The sequence below is a fragment of the Delphinus delphis genome, chromosome 19, assembly GCF_949987515.2.
Source record: "Delphinus delphis chromosome 19, mDelDel1.2, whole genome shotgun sequence".
In the NCBI taxonomy this organism is placed as follows: domain Eukaryota; kingdom Metazoa; phylum Chordata; class Mammalia; order Artiodactyla; family Delphinidae; genus Delphinus; species Delphinus delphis.
In genome coordinates this window covers 26,098,221-26,117,968 of record NC_082701.1, presented here as the reverse complement: position 1 = coordinate 26,117,968, position 19,748 = coordinate 26,098,221, and the positions used below count along the sequence as shown (strand labels likewise).

The following is a 19,748-nucleotide window of genomic DNA, read 5'->3' as shown; positions in this document are numbered from 1 at the left end:
GTGACTGCATTTTCGTATTGGAATTTAATTAGGGAGATTCTCATGGGTCATTTTTTTGACCCCGATGTCCAAAAGGTTGTAGAGACCGGGGAAACAATTCTTAAAGCAGCCTCTCGTCTCCATTCAGCTTGTCCATCCGTTACCATTGATATGGGTTCAAATGAAGAGTTCCCAAAAATTCCAGAAACCGGTCATCATTATCCCACAGATGATAAAGTTATCCCAAAGATTTATCCTTCCCTTACTGCTATTAAGGGTGATCCCAATGATGACCAGCTTTCCCCCCAAGATCAGGAAACTCTCGATGAGCAGGCTGCTCGTTATCATCGCAATGATGATCCCTGGGGATTCCCCCTTTTGAAGCCTCCACCATCTTATAATACTCCTCATCAGATGCCTGCCTTTAGCGCCCCTGCTCCCATTGCCCCCCTGATTGATCCCCTTCGACAGGCTAAGATGGCCTTAACCCAGGAAATTTCCTCTTTGAGAGATGTTTTACAACAAAAACGGGAACGCTTGGATCTCCTAAAGGAGCTTAAGGCCCTTGAGGTGGAGCTTACTTCTTTTAATGTCTCGAACGGTCCCAATAAACCCCCGCTTCGACAAAAACCAGGATCCATTAAGTTAGCCTTCCCTGTTACTCGCAGTCAAAATTTACCCACTCAAGGTGAAATTCAAGCTGAAGATAGTGAGGAAGGGGAAGAGGAAGAGGGAGAAGAATCTCCTGAACCTGATGAGGGACCAGATATTCATAATTCTTCTGGGGGCAGCCCTTTTGAACATAAATATCGCCGCCTCAATTTAAAACATATAAAAGATTTAAAATCTGCTGTCAATAATTATGGGCCCACAGCCCCTTATACATTGGCAATCTTGGAGGGATTAAGCGATCGCTGGCTGACCCCAAATGATTGGCTTACCCTGGCTCGGGCCACCCTTTCTGGGGGAGATTTTGTTTTATGGCGCACTGAATTTGCAGAAAATTGTAGAGAAACTGCCCAAAGAAATGCTGAAAACAGAACTTCCCGATCATGGACCCGAGATAAATTACTTGGCCGTCCCCCCTATGAATCCAATGAGTCTCAGGCTGCTTTTCCCCCTGGTTTGTTGGCTCAAATACAACATGCTGGCCTTAAGGCCTGGCGCCGTCTTCCGCCTAAGGGTTCGCCCACAACTTCCTTGGCAAAAATTCGCCAGGGACCAGAAGAGCCTTATTGTGAGTTTATTAGCCGCCTCACGGACGCCGCCGAGCGTGTAGTGGGTGATAGTGAAACTGATAATGCCTTTGTTAAACATTTAGCTTATGAAAATGCCAATCCGGCCTGCCAAGCTGCCCTTCGGGCTCATCGTGGTGGTAGCCTGGCTGATTACATTAAGTTGTGCTCCGGAATTGGTCCCTCCCATTCTGTTGGTCTTGCGATTGGAGCTGCTCTAAAAGATTTTATTAAAGATACATCCGTCCTAGATAAACAACAAAAAACTTGCTATAATTGCAAACAACCTGGACATTTTGCCCGGGATTGTTCATTACATAGACAAGGACAGTCATCAAAGGCTAACCCACAACAACCCCAATATCAATCCCGGGCTCCTCCCACCACCGTTTGCCCTCGTTGTAAAAGAGGCAAACATTGGTCTTCAGAATGTTTTTCAAAAACGGATATAAATGGCCAATTGCTCCCCAAAAAACAGGGAAACTTTTCACGGGGCCAGCCCCTGGCCCCTTCCTTGGAACCAAACCAAGGGGCAATTCGGTTTGTTCCTCAAAAATCTGGACAAGTTCCCTGCACCCAGATGTTGGCTCCCTCTGTCGAGCCACACCCGGAAGCGCAGGATTGGACCTCTGTGCCTCCACCGACTCAATATTAGTCCCAGAACAAGGAGTACAACCAATTCCCACAGAAGTTTATGGCCCCCTGCCCCCAAATACTTTTGGTTTAATTTTAGGAAGAGGTAGTTCCGCTTTGGCTGGCCTCCAAATTATACCTGGTGTTATTGATAATGATTATTCAGGTCAAATTACCCTTTTGGCATCTGCTTTACAAGGCCCTATATCAATCCCTAAAGGTCAAAGGATAGCACAGTTAGTATTGTTGCCCCTAAATTCTTTAAATAAGAGCCATACTAATTGTCCTAGAGCAGATGCTGCTTTTGGCTCCTCAGATGTTTATTGGGTCCAACAAATTACTCCTGAAAGGCCACTCCTAACCCTGTGGTTAGATGGAAAGAAATTTGAGGGTTTAGTCGATACAGGAGCCGATGCAACAGTTATTTCGGAAAAATATTGGCCCTCCTCTTGGCCTTGTACAGTGTCTATAACTCATTTACAAGGCATAGGACATTCTACCAATCCTAAACGGAGTTCTAAAGTTCTTACATGGATAGATACTGAAGGTAATACTGGACAGGTACAACCTTATATTTTGCCACATATCCCGTTGAATCTTTGGGGACGTGACATCCTGTCACAATTAAAGTTAATCATGGCCAGCCCCAATGAGGTGGTGACCCAACAAATGCTAAACCAAGGGTTTCTACCAGGCTTAGGCTTAGGAAAAAATAATCAGGGCATTACACGACCTATTTCCCTGGCATCTAACATAAATCGCCAGGGCCTAGGCAGTTCGCCTTTTTCTTAGCGGCCATTGACCTTCCTGTGCCCCATGCGGACAAAATACGATGGAAAACTAATGATCCCGTTTGGGTGGACCAATGGCCTCTAACAGAAGAAAAACTTACAGCTGCCACAAAGTTAGTGCAGGAACAATTGGCCGCTGGACATTTAGAAGCCACTACTTCGCCATGGAATACCCCTATATTTGTGATAAAAAAGAGATCTGGCTCATGGCGACTTCTCCAAGATCTTAGGGAAATTAATAAAACAATGTTTACTATGGGAGCTTTACAGCCTGGCTTGCCTTCTCCTATTGCCATTCCAGCTGGCTATTTTAAAATCATTATTGATCTTAAAGATTGCTTTTTTACTATCCCTCTCCATCCTCAGGATAGAGAGCGTTTTGCATTTAGTCTCCCAGTAATTAATTTTAAAGGCCCAATGCCACGTTTTCAATGGAAGGTCCTCCCGCAGGGTATGGCCAATAGCCCCACCTTATGTCAAAAATTTGTTGCACAAGCTGTAGACCCTCTTAGGGCTCGTTGGCCTGGTATCTATATCATTCATTATATGGATGATATTCTTTTGGCTGGAAAATCAACTGATGAACTCCTTAAGTGTTATCAAGATTTAAAAGATAATCTTGCTTCCTCTGGCCTTCAAATTGCTTCAAATAAGGTACAATTAAAAGATCCATACTATTATCTTGGTTTCGAATTAAACAAAAAAATAATTACCACTCAAAAGATACGCATACAAGTATCACATTTGCAAACCCTCAATGATTTTCAAAAATTTTGGGGAGATATTAATTGGCTACGACCGTATCTTAAACTTACTACGGGAGAGTTAAAACCCTTATTCGAAATTTTACAAGGGCCATCAGATCCCTTGTCACCCCGTAGGCTGACTAAGGAGGCTAAAAATTCTCTTCAATTAGTAGAAAAGGCCATTAGATGTCAACAGATTACCTTTTTAGATTATGGTCGTCCCTTTAGTTTGATTATTTGTGCCACTGCACATACACCCACTGGAGTCCTATGGCAAGATCATCCCCTCTTGTGGATACATTTGTCCGTATCTCCTAATAAAGTGCTTAAGACCTACCCTTCCTTAGTAGCACAGGTTCTTACTTTGGGCAGAGAAAAAAGCCGTCAATTTTTTGGCAGAGATCCTGATCATTTGATTCTCCCCTATACCAAAGAAGAGCTTAGTTGGTTATTACAAACTGATGATAAATGGCTTGTTTCCTTATCCTCCTTTCAGGGTAATATTGATAATCATTATCCACCTGATAAGCTCCTTCAGTTTGCTAGAAAACATCTGTTTATATTTCCCAAAATCACTTCTGCTGTTCCTCTGGGAGATGCTGCCCTAGTATTCACTGATGGATCATCATCCGGTGTTGCTGTATTTGTTATAAATAATCAGCCCTATAGGGTACAGTCCCCCTTTTTATCAGCACAACTTGTTGAGCTTTTTGCCATTCTTCAGGTTTTTGAGATGTTACAGAATATCCCCTTTAATTTATATACGGACAGCTCATATATAGCTTTGTCCGTCCCCCTTTTAGAAACTGTTCCATATATTAAACCCTCTTCCAATGCTGTTCCCCTTTTTCAACAACTTCAAAGTCTTATACTTCGAAGACAAGCGCCTTTTTTTATTGATCATCTTAGGGCTCATACAGATCTTCCTGGACCCCTCTCTCAGGGCAATGATTTAGCTGATAAAAATGCCCGCCTGATGTGCACCGTAACCTCTGATTCTGTTTCTCAAGCTACTCAATTTCATCAGCTACATCATGTTAATGCACATACTCTTCGCTTAATGTTTAAGCTTACTCGAGAACAATCAAGACAAATTGTAAAAAATTGTCCAGGGTGCGTTACATTTTTACCTCTTCCACATCTTGGGGTAAACCCAAGAGGTCTATTACCTAATGAAATCTGGCAGATGGATGTTACCCATCTTGCTAAATTTGGAAAATTAAAATTTATTCATGTGTCCATTGATACCTTTAGCGGCTTTATATATGCCTCCCTTCAGGGAGGAGAAGCCACAAAAAACATTATTTCACATGTGCTCCAATGTTTTACAGTTTTAGGCAAGCCTCAAATAATTAAAACAGATAATGGGCCTGGGTATACCTCCCAGGCTTTCCAAGATTTTTGCACCCGGCTTCAAATAAAACATCTTACGGGAATTCCATATAACCCCCAGGGTCAAGGCATAGTAGAAAGAGCCCATCAAACCCTTAAAAATACCATTTCCAAGCTTAAAAATAATGATTTAACTGCTACAAAAAATTCCCCAAAAAATATTCTTAGTCATGCCCTGTTTGTAATTAATTTTTTACAATTAGATAATAATGGTAGATCTGCCGCCGATCGCCTTTGGCATCAAGAAACTAAAAATCAATATGCACAAGTTATGTGGAAAGACCCTTTGACCTTTAAATGGCATGGACCCGATCCACTCCTCATCTGGGGGAGGGGATCCGCATGTGTATATAATACCAAAGAAGGTGGAGCACGCTGGTTGCCTGAGCGCCTTATTAAACCTATAAGTTCTATAAAGTAATAAATTTTATCCAGGGCCCTTTTCCCTGAGATTGTATTTCTTTTTCTTTTTCAGAAAAAGATGGAGACCCTCCTAATATTGAAAGAGCGGCAGAGACGACATGAGCTATCCGTTGTGACCCTGATCCTGTCATCTTTGCTGGTTGTTGGACAGGCTGAAAGCACTCCCCACTTGCCTCAAAATTTAACCTGATACATTACCATCGCCTCGCCATTACAGAAGCAGAACCAAAGGATGATTCTGGCTGCCCCTCCACTGGAGCGGCATGAAACAGAGACATGCCTACCCCCCTCTTTGATGGAGGGTATGGGTACCGAGTTGAGTGTGGCAGCAAAGCATGCACAAGGGAAAACGTGTATATATGTATATACAAGGTAATCTCTGTTATTCCCTGTGAGTATACCTGAATTATGATAGAGGTTGGTATCTAAACATTGTTTTTGGCTTTTAGTAGCTAAGATTATCTTTGGCTCTGCCTCTCCTCCCCAAAAGATACCAAGAGCCGATGAGTGTGGACACACATACCTTGTCCACGGGAGGATTCAGGTCACTACTCCCTCACTCGGTTAATGCCCACCTCCTTAAAAGAAATAAAAAGGGAGGAAATGTTGGGAGCCAAGAAGTTTTCGCCTTTAGAAGATGGCCGACACCCTGCTTCTCTTCCTGATTTATGAGATAGAAGTTCGCGCCTAAAATGAAAGCCCGCGCACGCAGCACCAATGATGATTAGCCAAGTACTTCCCTCATTCTGAATCCCGCCCCCCTTTCTCTGCAGTGTATAAATACAGCTACCGCAGCAATAAAAGTTTGAGGCTTGATCAGGATTCTGTCTTGCCTCCATTCTTTCGCGTCTCCTGCCCTTCCCCCTTTTTTCAACCCCCACAGGTTCCTCCTCGGACTCACAAGGATCTGTCCTGCTGGTCGGGACTCCCGGGGACGCCCGGGGCCGTACACAGCTTGACCAAGAGGAAACTCACTCCTTTCTCTGCGCTGCCCCTTAGCTCATGTTCTTCTCTCCTACTCAGTCTGGCTCAGGAAGTCAACAAGCACATTCTATATCTATAGGAAGAAGAAAGAGAGCGGACCGCCTAGCGGGTTCCACCTGTGTGAAGAGAGGTCATTCTCCTCTTGAAACGCAGTGAAGGGATCTTGAGGGGTGGGGGGAACTCATAACATCTGGAAGTGCCTGCAAGCAAAATGACTCACTTTACAGTTGAGGTCCTAGGATGAAGCTCTCAAATGAAAGGGAGATCAGAAATTCAGAAAGAGGGCTTCCCTGGTGGTGCAGTGGTTAAGAATCCGCCTGCCGATGCAGGGGACATGGGTTCCAGCCCTGGTCCGGGAAGATCTCACGTGCCACGGAGCAACTAAGCCCCTGCGCCATAACTACTGAGCCTGTGCTCTAGAGCCCGTGAGCCACAACTACTGAGCCCGTGTGCCACAACTACTGAAGCCTGCACACCTAGAGCCTGTGCTCCACGACAAGAGAAGCCACCGCAATCAGAAGCCCACGCACCGCAAAGAAGAGTAGCCCCCGCTCACCGCAACTAGAGAAAACCCGCGTGCAGCAACAAAGCCCCATCACAGCCAGTAAATAAATAAATAAATAAAATCTATTTTAAAAAAAGAAATTCAGAAAGAAATATGGTTTATGGTGATACTTTAAGGACCACTGGATCAAGCTTTGCCTGAAGGTAGTCAATCAATACTTCCTGAAGCTTCAGTTAAGTGAACTAACAAGTTTCCTTTATCGGGTTAGTCAGATTGAGCCAGCTTTTCTGATACAGTAACTCAAAACATCCCTAAGTGACACAGACTGCAGTGTTGCAGGCAGCAGACCCCAAAAGTGGAATTGGCTGAGGGCAGGAGCTGAATGCAAAATCAGTAAGGATACCTCTGGTCAGCACAACAGCGGGTCACCCCCACGGCCTCACGTATTCTCACCAAGGTCATCTGCCTACCAAGGTTGCATCCAAAAGCAAAATTCAGGATGTTGAAGACTGATTACTTCTTGCATACATGAGCAAAGCCCACTAAGAAAGAGATTGGCTCACTTTGAAACTGGCTTCTCCAATAGCAGAGAAGGAAAAAAGTATAGTTTGCTTAAGAGAAACCCTTTCTGCTTGCTGCCTGCAAATCAAGCCGATTGAGAATCAGTCATCTGGAAAAGCAGAATTCTTTCCTCCAAGCTAATGTTAGTATAAGAAGAAATGGGAAGATGAGAGAATAGAGAGGACAAAAAAGTGGGGTCCATATACAGCCTGAGTCATCCCGTTCTCAGACCCCTCCTTTAAATATTTATCTTGTGGACAAAATGAACCATCATGTTCTCTGTGAAGACGCAGGCAACTGGGATGCAGTTGGAGGCAACAACTGCGGCAACATACTTGGAGCTAATTAAGGAAACCTCCATGCCTGTGGCATCGTTTCATCAGCAGAGGGCCATGGGGAGATAGCAGCCAGTGACATGGGGGAGAGGGGTGTGACGGTAAAGGGGACGCCCAGAGCTCCCAGTACTGTGCTATGAGAGAGGAGTTCCAAAACCCCCGTTCTAAAAGTAACAGTAACTGATGGATTTTCTGCTAATTAACCATCCAGTGGAATTGACCAAAAACATATCAGAACTTTGAAAAATGGGAAAGGAGCTGTATTGCCTCTGAAACCCCAAGACCAGCCAAAAACAGACAAGGACTACACCCCAACATTGGTTCTCAAACTACCTGTGCATTAACATTTTAAAATTACTGCTGCCCCGTTCCCACCTAAATCTCATTAAACCCATAATTTTGGAGGTGCTCTCCAGGCAATAGAGTTTTTTAAAAAGCTCCTGCAAGTAATTCTATGTGAATTCAAGGTTGAAAAGCACTGCTCTTCCCTCAAGCCAATCCTATAGCACCCATCTCCAGCAGGAACTAGGCAGCCATTATGACAGGTATGCACCCCAAGTAGGGTTACCAGATGAAATACAGGATTCCCAGTTAAAATTGAATTTCAGATACACGACAAATACTTTTTGTATAAGTATGTCCCATCTATTGCATGGGACATCCTTATAGTGAAGAATTCTTCATCCTGTATTTATATTTAACTCTGGCCACTCTGGCCCCCAAGCCTCAGCTCAGGTGTGGCTATGGAGAACATTCCCGGAGAAAGCAAAGTGCAGAACAACAGAGGAGGTGACCAAGCCTCTCAGTCAACTGGCGGGTAGGGTATCCTTGACAGACTGCAGGCAGGAGTGGCTAGACTGTCACTAATGTGAGCACTCAGCACAGCACTAATGTAAACACTTAGCACAGCACTAATGTATGCATTTAGCGAAGAACCCAACACTTGGTAAGCCCTCAACAAGTGTTAGCCATCATTCTGAGGAAATCATTTATGAAAAGGAACTTGTGTGCACACATTCGCATCACCATGGTATTCATTTAACTAGGAAATTTTCCTAGACCATATCCATTGTGATTTGCTTACAAAGTAATATGTCAGTTTCAACTTTCCAGGAAAGTATCTCCAGGGAGATGTCTGGTGTCCCTCTACTAGTGCTTTTATCCCTTTCTCACTGCTTTCTGCCCGTTTTCATATTTCCCTACTTCTTCCCCCAGTACTCCTCTCAACCTGTGATTCAGGTTAGTTGGGAAAACAAAATCAAGAGAGTCAGCACAAGGAAAATGCTGGGTTACCTTTTATATAAGAGCCTTCGATATTTTGAATCATGGTGCCGGGCAAAAGCACTCAATCAGCATGTGTTGTTTGTTGTGTGTGATGCCATTTCTGCCAAGAGAGCGCTAATCACACTGATTGGTCCACGTATTGAGAGTGAGGAGAACTGAAGAGGAAGGAGGAGGGATGGATGGTGAAGAGGATGACATGCGGTGTCAGAGCAAATATTCATTACATCACCCACTTCGACAGTGGAAATAAATGACAAAAGTTAAATAAGATACATCAAAGTTAAGGAGGGCCCCAGAGTGTGGCTGGGGGCGGGGATGTGACCCACAGAAGAGGTGCCTTTTGGAGTCCCAGGGTTACTGTCCTGCTCCCCCATCTACCATAGATGTAACACCTTCCCTGCAGCTCCCAGGCCACTCAGGCACTCAGCTCCAGGTCAGTGATGTATTCCTGGACTCAGTCCCCATTGGGGTCGGCACAGACCTCCTGGCCTCTTTTGGTTTGGAAGCTGTGGAGAGGAGTGGAAGGATTACACACTGAGGAATCCCACAGGGGAATCCTGGGCCCACTGTGACCCCTCCCTCCTTCTCTGCCCCAGACCTCTCAGAGCCTATCCACATGCTTGATATCATGTCCTTATTCTTGGGGTTTACAGACCATCCCTGTGTCTCATATGGGGGTCCCTTGGGAAAGCCAACTTCCTGCTGTCACTCTTCCCTCTGCCCGGTGGGCAGACCCTCCAGGACTCTCTGCAGGCCCCAGAGCAGGTCAGAAAACACGGCAGTGGCCTCTCCTGGTGTCCTGAGCTCTGAGGAGGTGCCTCAGGCCAGACCCCCAGTCTGCTTCCCCAGGGTGGGCAAGGAAACTGGCCCTTACATGACACTGGGCTTTCAGCACTGGCGGCTGGTCTCATAATAGTCATCCATGAATTTACACGGGATCTGCCAGGAGATGTAGGAGAAGCAGCAGGCGGTCGGGGTGTTGGCACCAACCGTGAGAAACAGGACAGATTGATCCTAAGTCCTTGTTCAGAGGAAAAGGTGAACCAGCTGCAGCTGGAGGGTCAGGCGGACCTGAAGGAGACAGTGCTGCCGGAGGGGAGGAGGATGGGCGGGGGGGATCCAGGAGGAAGTTGGCATTTCCTCTTTCCTTCGACATTTTTATTTCTGTGTCTCTCTTTCGGGGTTGTCTGTCTTGGTTTGGAGTCTCTGTGCCTCTCTATGGAGGATTTAGTTTTCTGAACAAACTAGTTCTTTTTCTCTCTCTCACTGGGGAGTCTCAACTGGATTCTTAAGGAGAGTGAAGGCCACACCACTGGGAGCCAGCTCGACACAGGTTCCACCTCTTGTCAGAATCCCATCTGGGTCTCATTTTCCCAGGAATCCCTCCCACTCTCTCCCAGAGCCGGAGATTAGAATTGCTAAAACCCCTTGAGAAGGGGAATTCTGCTCAGGAAACAGTGTCTGAAATCTCTCTGAAGTCGTCTACTTACAGGGCTCGGGCACAAGATTTTGGCACTGTGGCCCAAGCCGTGGCCAGAGAGTGGGGAGAGGGGGCGGCAGGGGACAGGGCAAAAGAAAGGGAGGACAGACTCACGGGGGGCTGCGGAGAGGAGCAGGACAGCCAGGGTGGCCCCGGGAACCTCCATGATGCTTGACAGCCGAGTGAGAGCCCAAGTGGTGGCCAAGAAGAGTTGGGACTTGGCGACTCGAAGCTGCAGCCTCCTTCTGGGGTCTAAGCCATGTCCCCTCGTTATAGGCAGCCTTGGGGCATTCAAAGATGGAAACTTGGGTAGACCAAGGAGGAAATTTTTTATCACTGTGTTGGGATCAGGCAGCGAATTGCACAAGCCAGGAAAGCTTTGGGTTGCCACAAAGGCTCAGGCTGTTTGCAAGAATGCTTGTGTTGCTTACTTGATGGGGAAATGGTTTCCACAGTGAGAGGAGGTGAGAGGTTGGTGTGGCCCTGTGACCAGGGTAGGTGGTGCCTTCTCATGAGAGCAGATCTGTAGACCAAGCATCTCTCCCACAGGGCTGAACCTTCTGGTACTCACCCCAGCTGACGGCACAGCTGTGATGTAGATGATAATGCCACGGAGTCTTAAGAAGCACACCCCAAGGGGAAACCATAGCCTGGATGGAGACAGCAGAACTGGAGAAGCCTCAGCTACAGAAGGGGCCAGATTGAGGCTGGCCTTTCAGACTCTGGCTCATTCCTCAAACATTCTACCTGACTGCTGAGGCATCCATATCAAAGAAATCTATCTCGAATAAGCACATTGCCCAATACACAACTAGATAAAGGGCCAGGCTGCCCTACCCATGAAGTTCCCCTTTTAGAAAGTTCTGGGTGACCTAGATAACTGACCCCTTGAGTGACCCCACTTTTCCCTTCCCTGTTTAATTTCCTCTTTTATGTTTTAAATTCACCAATAAAGAGTGAACACATGAAACCCTGGGCACCCCACCCTCGCCCCAATAAAGGCAGAACCCCAGGTCTGAGCTTGCTTTTTCTCTACTGGCAACCTCGCCGTGTGGCCCCAGCAGTGCCGTGTACCTTCCAGGACCGGTGAGTAACAATTCTTGTCTTTTCAAAGTCCCCTGATGTTTGTTGCTGAGGTGTGTCTTGCAGTCATAATAAGAACCACAGTGGCTGGTCCAGCCTCAACATTGGCTCTGGTCAGGGAAATGTCTGTGGGGCTCCCACAAGGAGTACAGCCCAGGTGAGATCCTGCAGGGCGTTCTGAACTGTAGCATCACCATCAACAGGCTGAGACGGACACAGAACAGCTGGTCCCTGGCTTAACTGGGCTTACTGGGAGCTAATATGAGGAGCCTTAACATGTTGTTACCCTTTGAACAGCAGAGCTCTCTGTCAGGGATCTATCCTATGGAAATAAACACAGAGATGACATCGTAGGCATCATGGTGTTTGTCACAGCTTATTTATAACAATTAAAAGATGAGCTACAGTTAAATACGTGATGGTGTATTCACCTCTTGCAATAATAATTCGCCCTTAGAAACTGTGAAAGTAAAGAAATTTTAAAAGGAAGTCCTCGTTACTTAAAAATCCTAGAACATTTCCTGTTTCCTTATTGTAAAGTCAAGCTGGCATTTCTAGGGTTTGCCTAGCAGCTCAATAATGTCATCAAGGACTCCCTTCTTAAACATATCCCCTGCCCCCATCATTTCATTGGCTTTTCTTCTTTGGGCTTGTTACCTCATGGTGATGAAATGGTGGCTGCTGCTCAGGTATCACATCTTCACAAAAAGTCTCAACCACAGGCATAGAAGGGAGTCTCACAGGAGTAGAGAAAAAGCAGTGTTGCTAGTGTTTTTAATTCAAATTGGGTTTTTTTTGCATAATTTGTAATGTTAACTGTAGATGACCCTCAAAAGTGGTAAAAGCTAATTTTAACTATATATAAAATACAGAAAAGAAAAAAAAACTTGTTTCATTTCTGAAAGCTGGGTAAGCATGACAAGTGCAAGTAAGGATGTAGGAGGCTTTTGTCCACATTCTTCCTGTCTTATTGTGGCATAAATGTATTCCGAGGCATAATCTGAGTAAAATTACATTGCTTAAAGGTAGGAAAAATTCTATTACCCAAACCTAACCACTATTAATTTGGTTTATTTCTTTCAAGTGCATTTCCCCCTAGGCTTATGATAGTTCCATTTACTTACTTGCTTTTTTTACCTCTTTTTACTATGTGTCTGCGAGGGGAAGGGACATTACTGTAGTCATGATGTGGATGCAATTTTGTATTTTTCTTATTTATACCTAACATTACAAGACTTTTCCAAATCATTCCAGTATTTTTTTTTTTTTTTTTTTTGCGGTACGCAGGCCTCTCACTGTTGTGGCCTCTCCCGTTGCAGAGCACAGGCTGCGGACGCGCAGGCTCAGCGGCCATGGCTCACGGGCCCAGCCGCTCCGCGGCATGTGGGATCTTCCCAGACCGGGGCACGAACCCGTGTCCCCTGCATCGGCAGGCAGACTCTCAACCACTGCGCCACCAGGGAAGCCCCATTCCAGTATTTTTAAGAGCTGCCTGATTTACTCAACCATCAGCCTAGTGCATTTATATTATCATGTACTATTGTAGCACATTTGGACTGGTTCCAATGTTTAATTGCTATAAATAAACTGCACCAAACATCTATATGCATAAAACTTTCTCCACAAATGAAGTTTTTTTCCACAGGATATTTTCCTAGCTGTAGACTTTCTGAGTCAAAAAATAAGAACAACTGAGGCTCCTGATCTATAGAGGCACCTTTATCTAATGCATGTCCATTTCTATACGCTATTGTTAAACCCAGTGACGACACATTGTAGGGACTTGTGAATGTTTGATGATTGAAACAGTCATTAAAAAGTGGATCTCATCTATCTTGTCATGCCTGTAGCCCAGGCTTCTCCAATTCCATTCTGTCCATCTGGGACTGGATCAAACATGGCTCAGGCTACTTTAGACTCTGTGGCATCATTAGGTATGTCATGGTCAAAACACCTGTGAAGAACATTAGACATGTCTGCTCTGAGGAAGGAAAAAGGGAACGGTATGGGCCATAAAGAACTGTTCTTGGTAGAAAGAACCAGCTAAGCTTGGTCCCCCAGAGACAACAACTCCTGTCTTCCCCCGTTTTTGGTGAATCACTTCCTTAGAAGCACTCTGAGCAACACGATGTCATGGCCCTTTCCACCCAGGGTGTGGTTTTCATTGCGATTTGTGTGCTCACGGTGCTGGGGCATTACCCATAAATGTCACCTTGTATGATCAGAAGAGCTGTAGCAAAGCATCAGATCTGCTCTGTGGGTGAAACCATTAATCTCTAGATCTTTCCATGTACTTATAGCTCTAACCCTAACATCATGTCACCTCCTATCACTGTCCAAAACATTTCCAGCCAATCAGCCCCAACAAGTGAGCAACTGAGCTCTATCTCCGATGCCCTGAACCTCCGTGTGACCCCACAGACCCCGACATGTGCAACTCATAACACGACACCATCCGACAACTTCCGATCTGGTCATCCCCAGCCTCCAGCTTCTCATGCTTCAGAGTTGCCTATAAAGGGACAAGGATACAGGATGGACTCCAGAAGGATGGAGGCAGCAGCAAGTACCCAGTCCTATCTTGGCTTTGCCCTCTGCCTGCCCATCACTGATGAGTTCCCCATGGCTGCCCTTGTTCACCATCTCCTCACCACGGCCCTCAGCTCACAGGTCTTGTCTGTATCGCAAGACTCTCTGCACCCTCATCCTTTCTCCCTTTTAGAATTGTTTCCCAATGCTCTGGATGGATGTCTAAACCATATTACTTAAGCCCTATGGTTGAGATTCCTTACGTGAAAGCAAAGAATTCACAAAAGTTTTCAAAATATTCTGAACTATTTCCCAAGAAGTTTTAGTTCTCCTAGCCTCTGTATCTAAAAGGCAGAAGAGGACTAGGACCCATTTTTAGTGGGGAAAACTGAGGTCTAATGCAGGCATTAACAAGATGCAAATGCCAGGTCCAGCTGGTTCCTAGGATGAGCCAAATGATATATTCCCTCAGCTCTCCCAAGGAGCTCCACACTTTGGGTGATGTACAGAAGGTGGTATCTTGCTGGGAAATGCCTCTGTGCACCAGATGAAGTTCCCCCGAATGAGACGGAACAAGGGCTCACTGTTCCTATAGCTATATTCCCTGAAGAGGGAGCCAGAGACTGAGAACAAGACAGGCAGAGATTCAAAACAAAAATTCAAGGTAGGGACTTCCCTGGTGGCGCAGCGCTTAAGAATCCACCTGCCAATGCAGGGGACAGGGGTTCGATCCCTGGTCCGGGAAGATCCCACATGCCGCGGAGCAACTAAGCCTGTGTGCCACAACTACTGAGCCTGTGCTCTGGAGCCTGCGAGCCACAACTACCGAAGCCCGTGCGCCTACAGCCCGCGCTCTGCAACAAGAGAAGCCACCGCAGTGAGAAGCCCCTGCATACTGCAACGAAGAGCAGCCCCCTCTCACCGCAACTAGAGAAAGCCCGGGCGCAGCAACAAAGACCCAACACAGCCAAAAATAAATAAATTAATTAATTTTTTAAAATTCAAGGAAAAGAAGAAATGCTTAGTTTCCTCGCTTCGTTTGTGCCCTACTCTGCAGCCCTGAGCTCTGACATCTCCACCAACTTCTAGGCGGCCCCCGCCCAGGGTAGAAAAAATTGAGTTGGCTTTTCTCGGGCTCTTGGTTGCCACTTCTTCATGGTTAGGGCAGACACCTCAGTGCCTGCTGCTTCTCTTATTTCTCTCCAGATCTGTCACAAATTTCTTCATGGTCATGGTGACACACACACAGCTAGTTTTCCTACCCTGGTATAATATCGGTATCACTCCTCCTTCCTAGAGACAGGCAGGGCTTGTGGAGGAGAGCCAACCCATGGGCCATGGGGTGAGGGGCAGACAGGCATATTTCTTTCTGGTTTTTTCTTCCTCTTCTCAGGATTTTTTTTGCATCTTGCTTGTTAATATTTAATATTAAAAATTAAGTCTTTTCACGTCATTCTATTTGTTTAAGAGGCTGGCACTAGGCTCTTAAACATTAACCATTATGTCTATCAGTGGGTTTACTTTATCATTCCAGCTCTGTAGAATATGTAGTTTGGTGTCAATTATTTGATCAAAGATAAGCTGCACCAAATAACAGTGTCCTTAAAATTTTCCATGTTCTGTGAGTTCATTTCCATAGGATAGGTTCTGAAAAAACAGAATTTCTGGCTCAAATAATATGGACGTTTTTAAGGCTGGACCCTTAGCCAGCGTTAAATCCAGACTTCATTGTAGGTATGTGGTGAGTATTTGACAAATAGACCAGTACTGGAAAGCTAATCCTTATTTCCACCGTTCTTGTACCTCCAGCCTTTCCAATTCTGTTCTTTCCATCTAGGGTGCGCTTAAGTTTGGCTTATCCTTCTTGAGACTCAGTGGCATTTTTACACTTAGGACAATTGTGGGAGTCCATCAGAGCATCCTGCTCCATGGAAGAAGGCTGTGATCACTCACTACAGAGAGATATCTGTCACGTGGAAAGGAAACAGCTAAGCCTGATCCCTGGGCGATGCCAACTCCTGGTGCCCCATCTGGAGAAACCACTTCCTCATAAGCACACAAGCAAATTGGCAATTGAACCATTGCTAGGTGCACCCAAAACCTCTCTAGTAACCACAGGCAACGCTGGGTTATACAACTCAAACGACACCACTACACTTAAAATTCCTTGTTTAGGCACCTCCGATTTTTATGTTCCTGCAGCCCAGGACCACCTATTAAAAGGAGCGAAGACAGCTCACATTCCAGAAGGAGGCCAGCAGTAGGGAGTTCCCAAGCCCCATCTCAGCTCTGTCCACACTCTTCTGCCTGCCTGTCCCGCATCATGAAGGTCATCGTGGCTACCATCTTTGTCCTTCTCTGCACCATGGCCCTCTGCTGCTATGCAAAAAGTAAGTCTGTTACCTGCCCTCCTTTAGTCGTTGCTTCCCACACTCTGGTCTGAAGTCTAGCCCAAGTGCTGTGGCCTAAGAACCCACATGTGAAATTAAAGAACCTCAAACGGGGTTTCAAAAATGACATGGTTGTTTTCTTCAAGAAGGTTCGAAAGCTTCTATTGATTTGGGCTTCAGGATGGAGTTAGAGAGGTTTTATCCTACTTTTTAGATGAGAATATTGAAGTCTAATACATTTGCTTATTAGCATGAGGTAGAATCCAGGTCTATTTAGATCCTGGCGGTAAGTTTCAGAATCCCAATTCAGCGATTCCCAAGAGTTGTGAAAATCATTCGTACTTTAACTCAGCCATCTTATCCTTCAATTGATCAGAAAAAAATTCCACAAAGAGAGTTAGGAGGAGGGAGTAGCCTCCGCAGGGCTTAGTTCCCTGTAGAAAAAGATAGAGACCAAAATGGAGTGACAAGACCAAAAACAAGACGAGGGAAATTAATGAGAAACAAACAAACGAAAGAATCAAATGCTTTCCGGTTTCCTTTACCCCCAAACCTCAGCTCTGAGCTACGCTGTCTCTCTCCACTTCTTCCTGATCCTCTGGGGCTTGCCTGTACTCCTGAGTAACTGTTGTTCTTGCTTCCCCACAGGTAGGGTTTACACCGCACCCACCTGCTGCTTCACCTACACCTCCCGGAAAATCCCCCACAGAAAAGTGGTTAACTTTTTTAAGACCAGCAGCCAGTGCTCCAGACCTGGTATCATGTAAGTGTCAGTCCTCCTGCTCAGCCCTGGGGAGACACAGGATGTGGAGGCGGGGGGAGTATCCACAGGAGTCAGAGCAGGGAGCAGATCTCAAGCGAACCGGCTTGTAGATAAGGAGCCATCCTGGGAAGGCGCCCAGCCCTCTGGGGGCTTTCTGTGTATGCAGGACACACAGGGAGAGGCCACTGGGCTGTTTCCTGACATGGGATGGGGCCTGCCGAGAGCCAGGGAGGATGTGGCCAGAAGTAGAGGGAAGAGAGGAGAGAAAGAGACAGCAGAAAGGAGATGACCTGAGGTTATCTCCATTAATCCCATAGGGATGAAGATGAAAGGGCCACAGGTGGTCAAGAACATCCTTACTCATTCTCTATATAATACTTCTGCCCTCTCCACAGCTTCGTCACCAGAAAGGGCTTATATATCTGTGCCAATCCCACCGATGACTGGGTCCAGGAATACTTCAGGGACCTGGAGAAGAGCCCCTGAGTGGTCCAGAAGGAGCCTGTTAGAGGTGTGGGTAGATTGGGCAGCAGGGACCTGAACCAGGGGACTGCAACCCCAGAAGTTCCCTCTCCTATGAGTCCCTCTCCCCTCCACTAACCACATTCTGAAAACTTTCTTTAATTTAGTTAAGCTAGTTAAATAGTGTATATCATTTGATGCTTTCTCTGAGAAATCATATGACACCCTCTCATTCCCAAGCCCCTTCCCAGTCAATCACACAGTGGTTGACTCATGTTTGGGATGATGGTGAATGACGGTACTCCTGTATCTGGGTAGACATTGGATCAAACCCATCAACAGATGCTTACTGAGTTTTTATGAGCCTTTTACTCTGTTCAAAATGTCAGAATAATAAAGATTCTTTTTGTTTCCTAAATATATCTTGGACTACTGGTTATTCTTTTTATCCCCTGACAAATCAGTTTCATTGGTTGGAAAGAATAAGAAAGAATGATTAGAGGCATCTGAGTAGAAAGGGAAGGCAAGAGAATGAGGATATGTTATCCCAACAATACCAGGCTTTATACCAGGGAAACATTTCCCATAGACTAAAAAAGAAGAAAAGGGCTTCCCTGGTGGCGCAGTGGTTGGGAGTCCACCTGCCGATGCGGGGGACGCGGGTTCGTGCCCCGGTCCAGGAGGATCCCACATGTCGCCGAGCGGGTGGGCCCATGAGCTGTGGCCCCTGGGCCTGCGCGTCCGGGGCCTGTGCTCCGCGGTGGGAGAGACCACAGCGGTGAGAGGCCAGCGTACCACAAAAAAAAAAAAAAGAAAAGAAAAGAAAAGTATTAAAAACAAATGCAAATTTATATGCACCAGGGAAATCCATCACTTACATTGCACCAAAGCAAAGTATTCGATCATGCATATTTATGTATTTTCATAAATTCAGCTTTCTTAAGAATAAAGACTAACAGTTTTTGAGGACTTACTACGAACCGCAGACTGTACTAAGGGATTTACATGCATTGTCTCTTCTTCAAAATCACTGTGTTGTGTATACTGATTATCTTCCTTTGACATATGAGAAAACAGAGTTTCAGTGAGCTTTCCCAAGGTCACACAGCTAGTAACTTTGTGGTCAAACCTGCAGAGGAGAGCAAGTCCCACACTCTTAATTAAACACTAGGAAGTTGTCTCTCAGTGTTCCACCTGAAGCAGAGTTACCAGGAATGCACAATTCTCTAATAAGAGACAGCCTACCTCAGCAAATGAGAAGTAAGAAATTATTGATTTAAGACCCCATAGAGGACAGAAATCCAGAGATGTGAGCCTGGCACTGAGACCTCTTCTAGACTGAGGATGTTTGCAATTCAGAAGAGGTGGCTAAGAAGGTGAGCTGAACATTTCTCAGCCTTGCCAGACTGCAGGAAAACAAAGTCCAGGTTTGCCCAAGTGAAGGGACTGTAAGAAACCTTCCTCTGTTTGGGCTGATGGCTTAGGAGTAAAAGTAAATTAGAAGAGAACCATCCCTTGAACAGACAGGAGACCAGCTCCAGTCACCTGGGTGGTTTAGAAAATCTCAAACTCTAAAATGTTTTTAAACATGATCCCAGATGTTAATGCTAATGCCTTACAAAGAAGCTTGAGCTTTTTGGCAAGGAACTGGAAACTATAATGAGTATCATTGCAGATTTGTAAAAGTCGGAAATAAATTCTGGAACCGAAAAATGCAAAAACTGAAATAAAAACTCAGAGCAGATTAAACCCAACTGAAGAAATATCGGTAAATTTAAAACATATCAAAGTGAAGCAAGGAGAAACAGAAGAATAAAAAATTACAAAAAAAGAAGATAAGAGAACATAGAGGATAGAGTAGGGCATCTGTCATCTGGTTAATTGGAATCTCAAAATGAGAGGAGAGAGAGAATAAGACAGCAAATGGATCTGAAGGGATAATGGCTAAAAGTTTTACAAAACTGATGAAAGATATAATTCTGAAGATTCAAGGAGGGAAGGAGGGAAGGCATCATCCCCATTGCTATCAGTGGGCCAAGTTTTGTGACAGCCACTCCTACCATCAGTCCTAGCCTACAGAGGAGAAATACAACTGATGCTGGTGCCTGTCTCACCAGTGAATCCTTATGGCTTTGATGAATAGTGTGTTCTCTGGGACTTCCCATGGAACATA

General features: G+C 45.5%; 2 protein-coding genes across 3 annotated transcripts in view; one reads left to right on the top strand and one right to left on the bottom strand.

Moving 5' to 3' along the window:
- Nucleotides 1-19,748, bottom strand: part of LOC132415251 (C-C motif chemokine 4) — a 175,088-nt gene that overhangs the window by 33,740 nt on the left and 121,600 nt on the right. The gene's annotated exons all lie outside the window — the stretch shown is intronic.
- On the top strand, nt 11,325-17,981 carry LOC132414214 (C-C motif chemokine 3-like). Its single transcript, XM_059996611.1, has 4 exons — nt 11,325-11,434; nt 16,163-16,350; nt 16,999-17,113; nt 17,509-17,981. Exons 2-4 carry the CDS (start codon nt 16,284-16,286, stop codon nt 17,597-17,599), a joined length of 273 nt encoding a protein of 90 aa, XP_059852594.1. The 5' UTR covers nt 11,325-11,434; nt 16,163-16,283; the 3' UTR covers nt 17,600-17,981.

Coding starts and splice junctions, on each gene's coding strand:
- LOC132414214 (XM_059996611.1), top strand. CDS start 16,284: ATGAAGGTCATCGTGGCTACCATCTTTGTCCTTCTCTGCACCATGGCC. Junction 16,351..16,998: donor CCTCTGCTGCTATGCAAAAA/GTAAGTCTGTTA, acceptor GCTTCCCCACAG/GTAGGGTTTACACCGCACCC. Junction 17,114..17,508: donor TGCTCCAGACCTGGTATCAT/GTAAGTGTCAGT, acceptor CCCTCTCCACAG/CTTCGTCACCAGAAAGGGCT.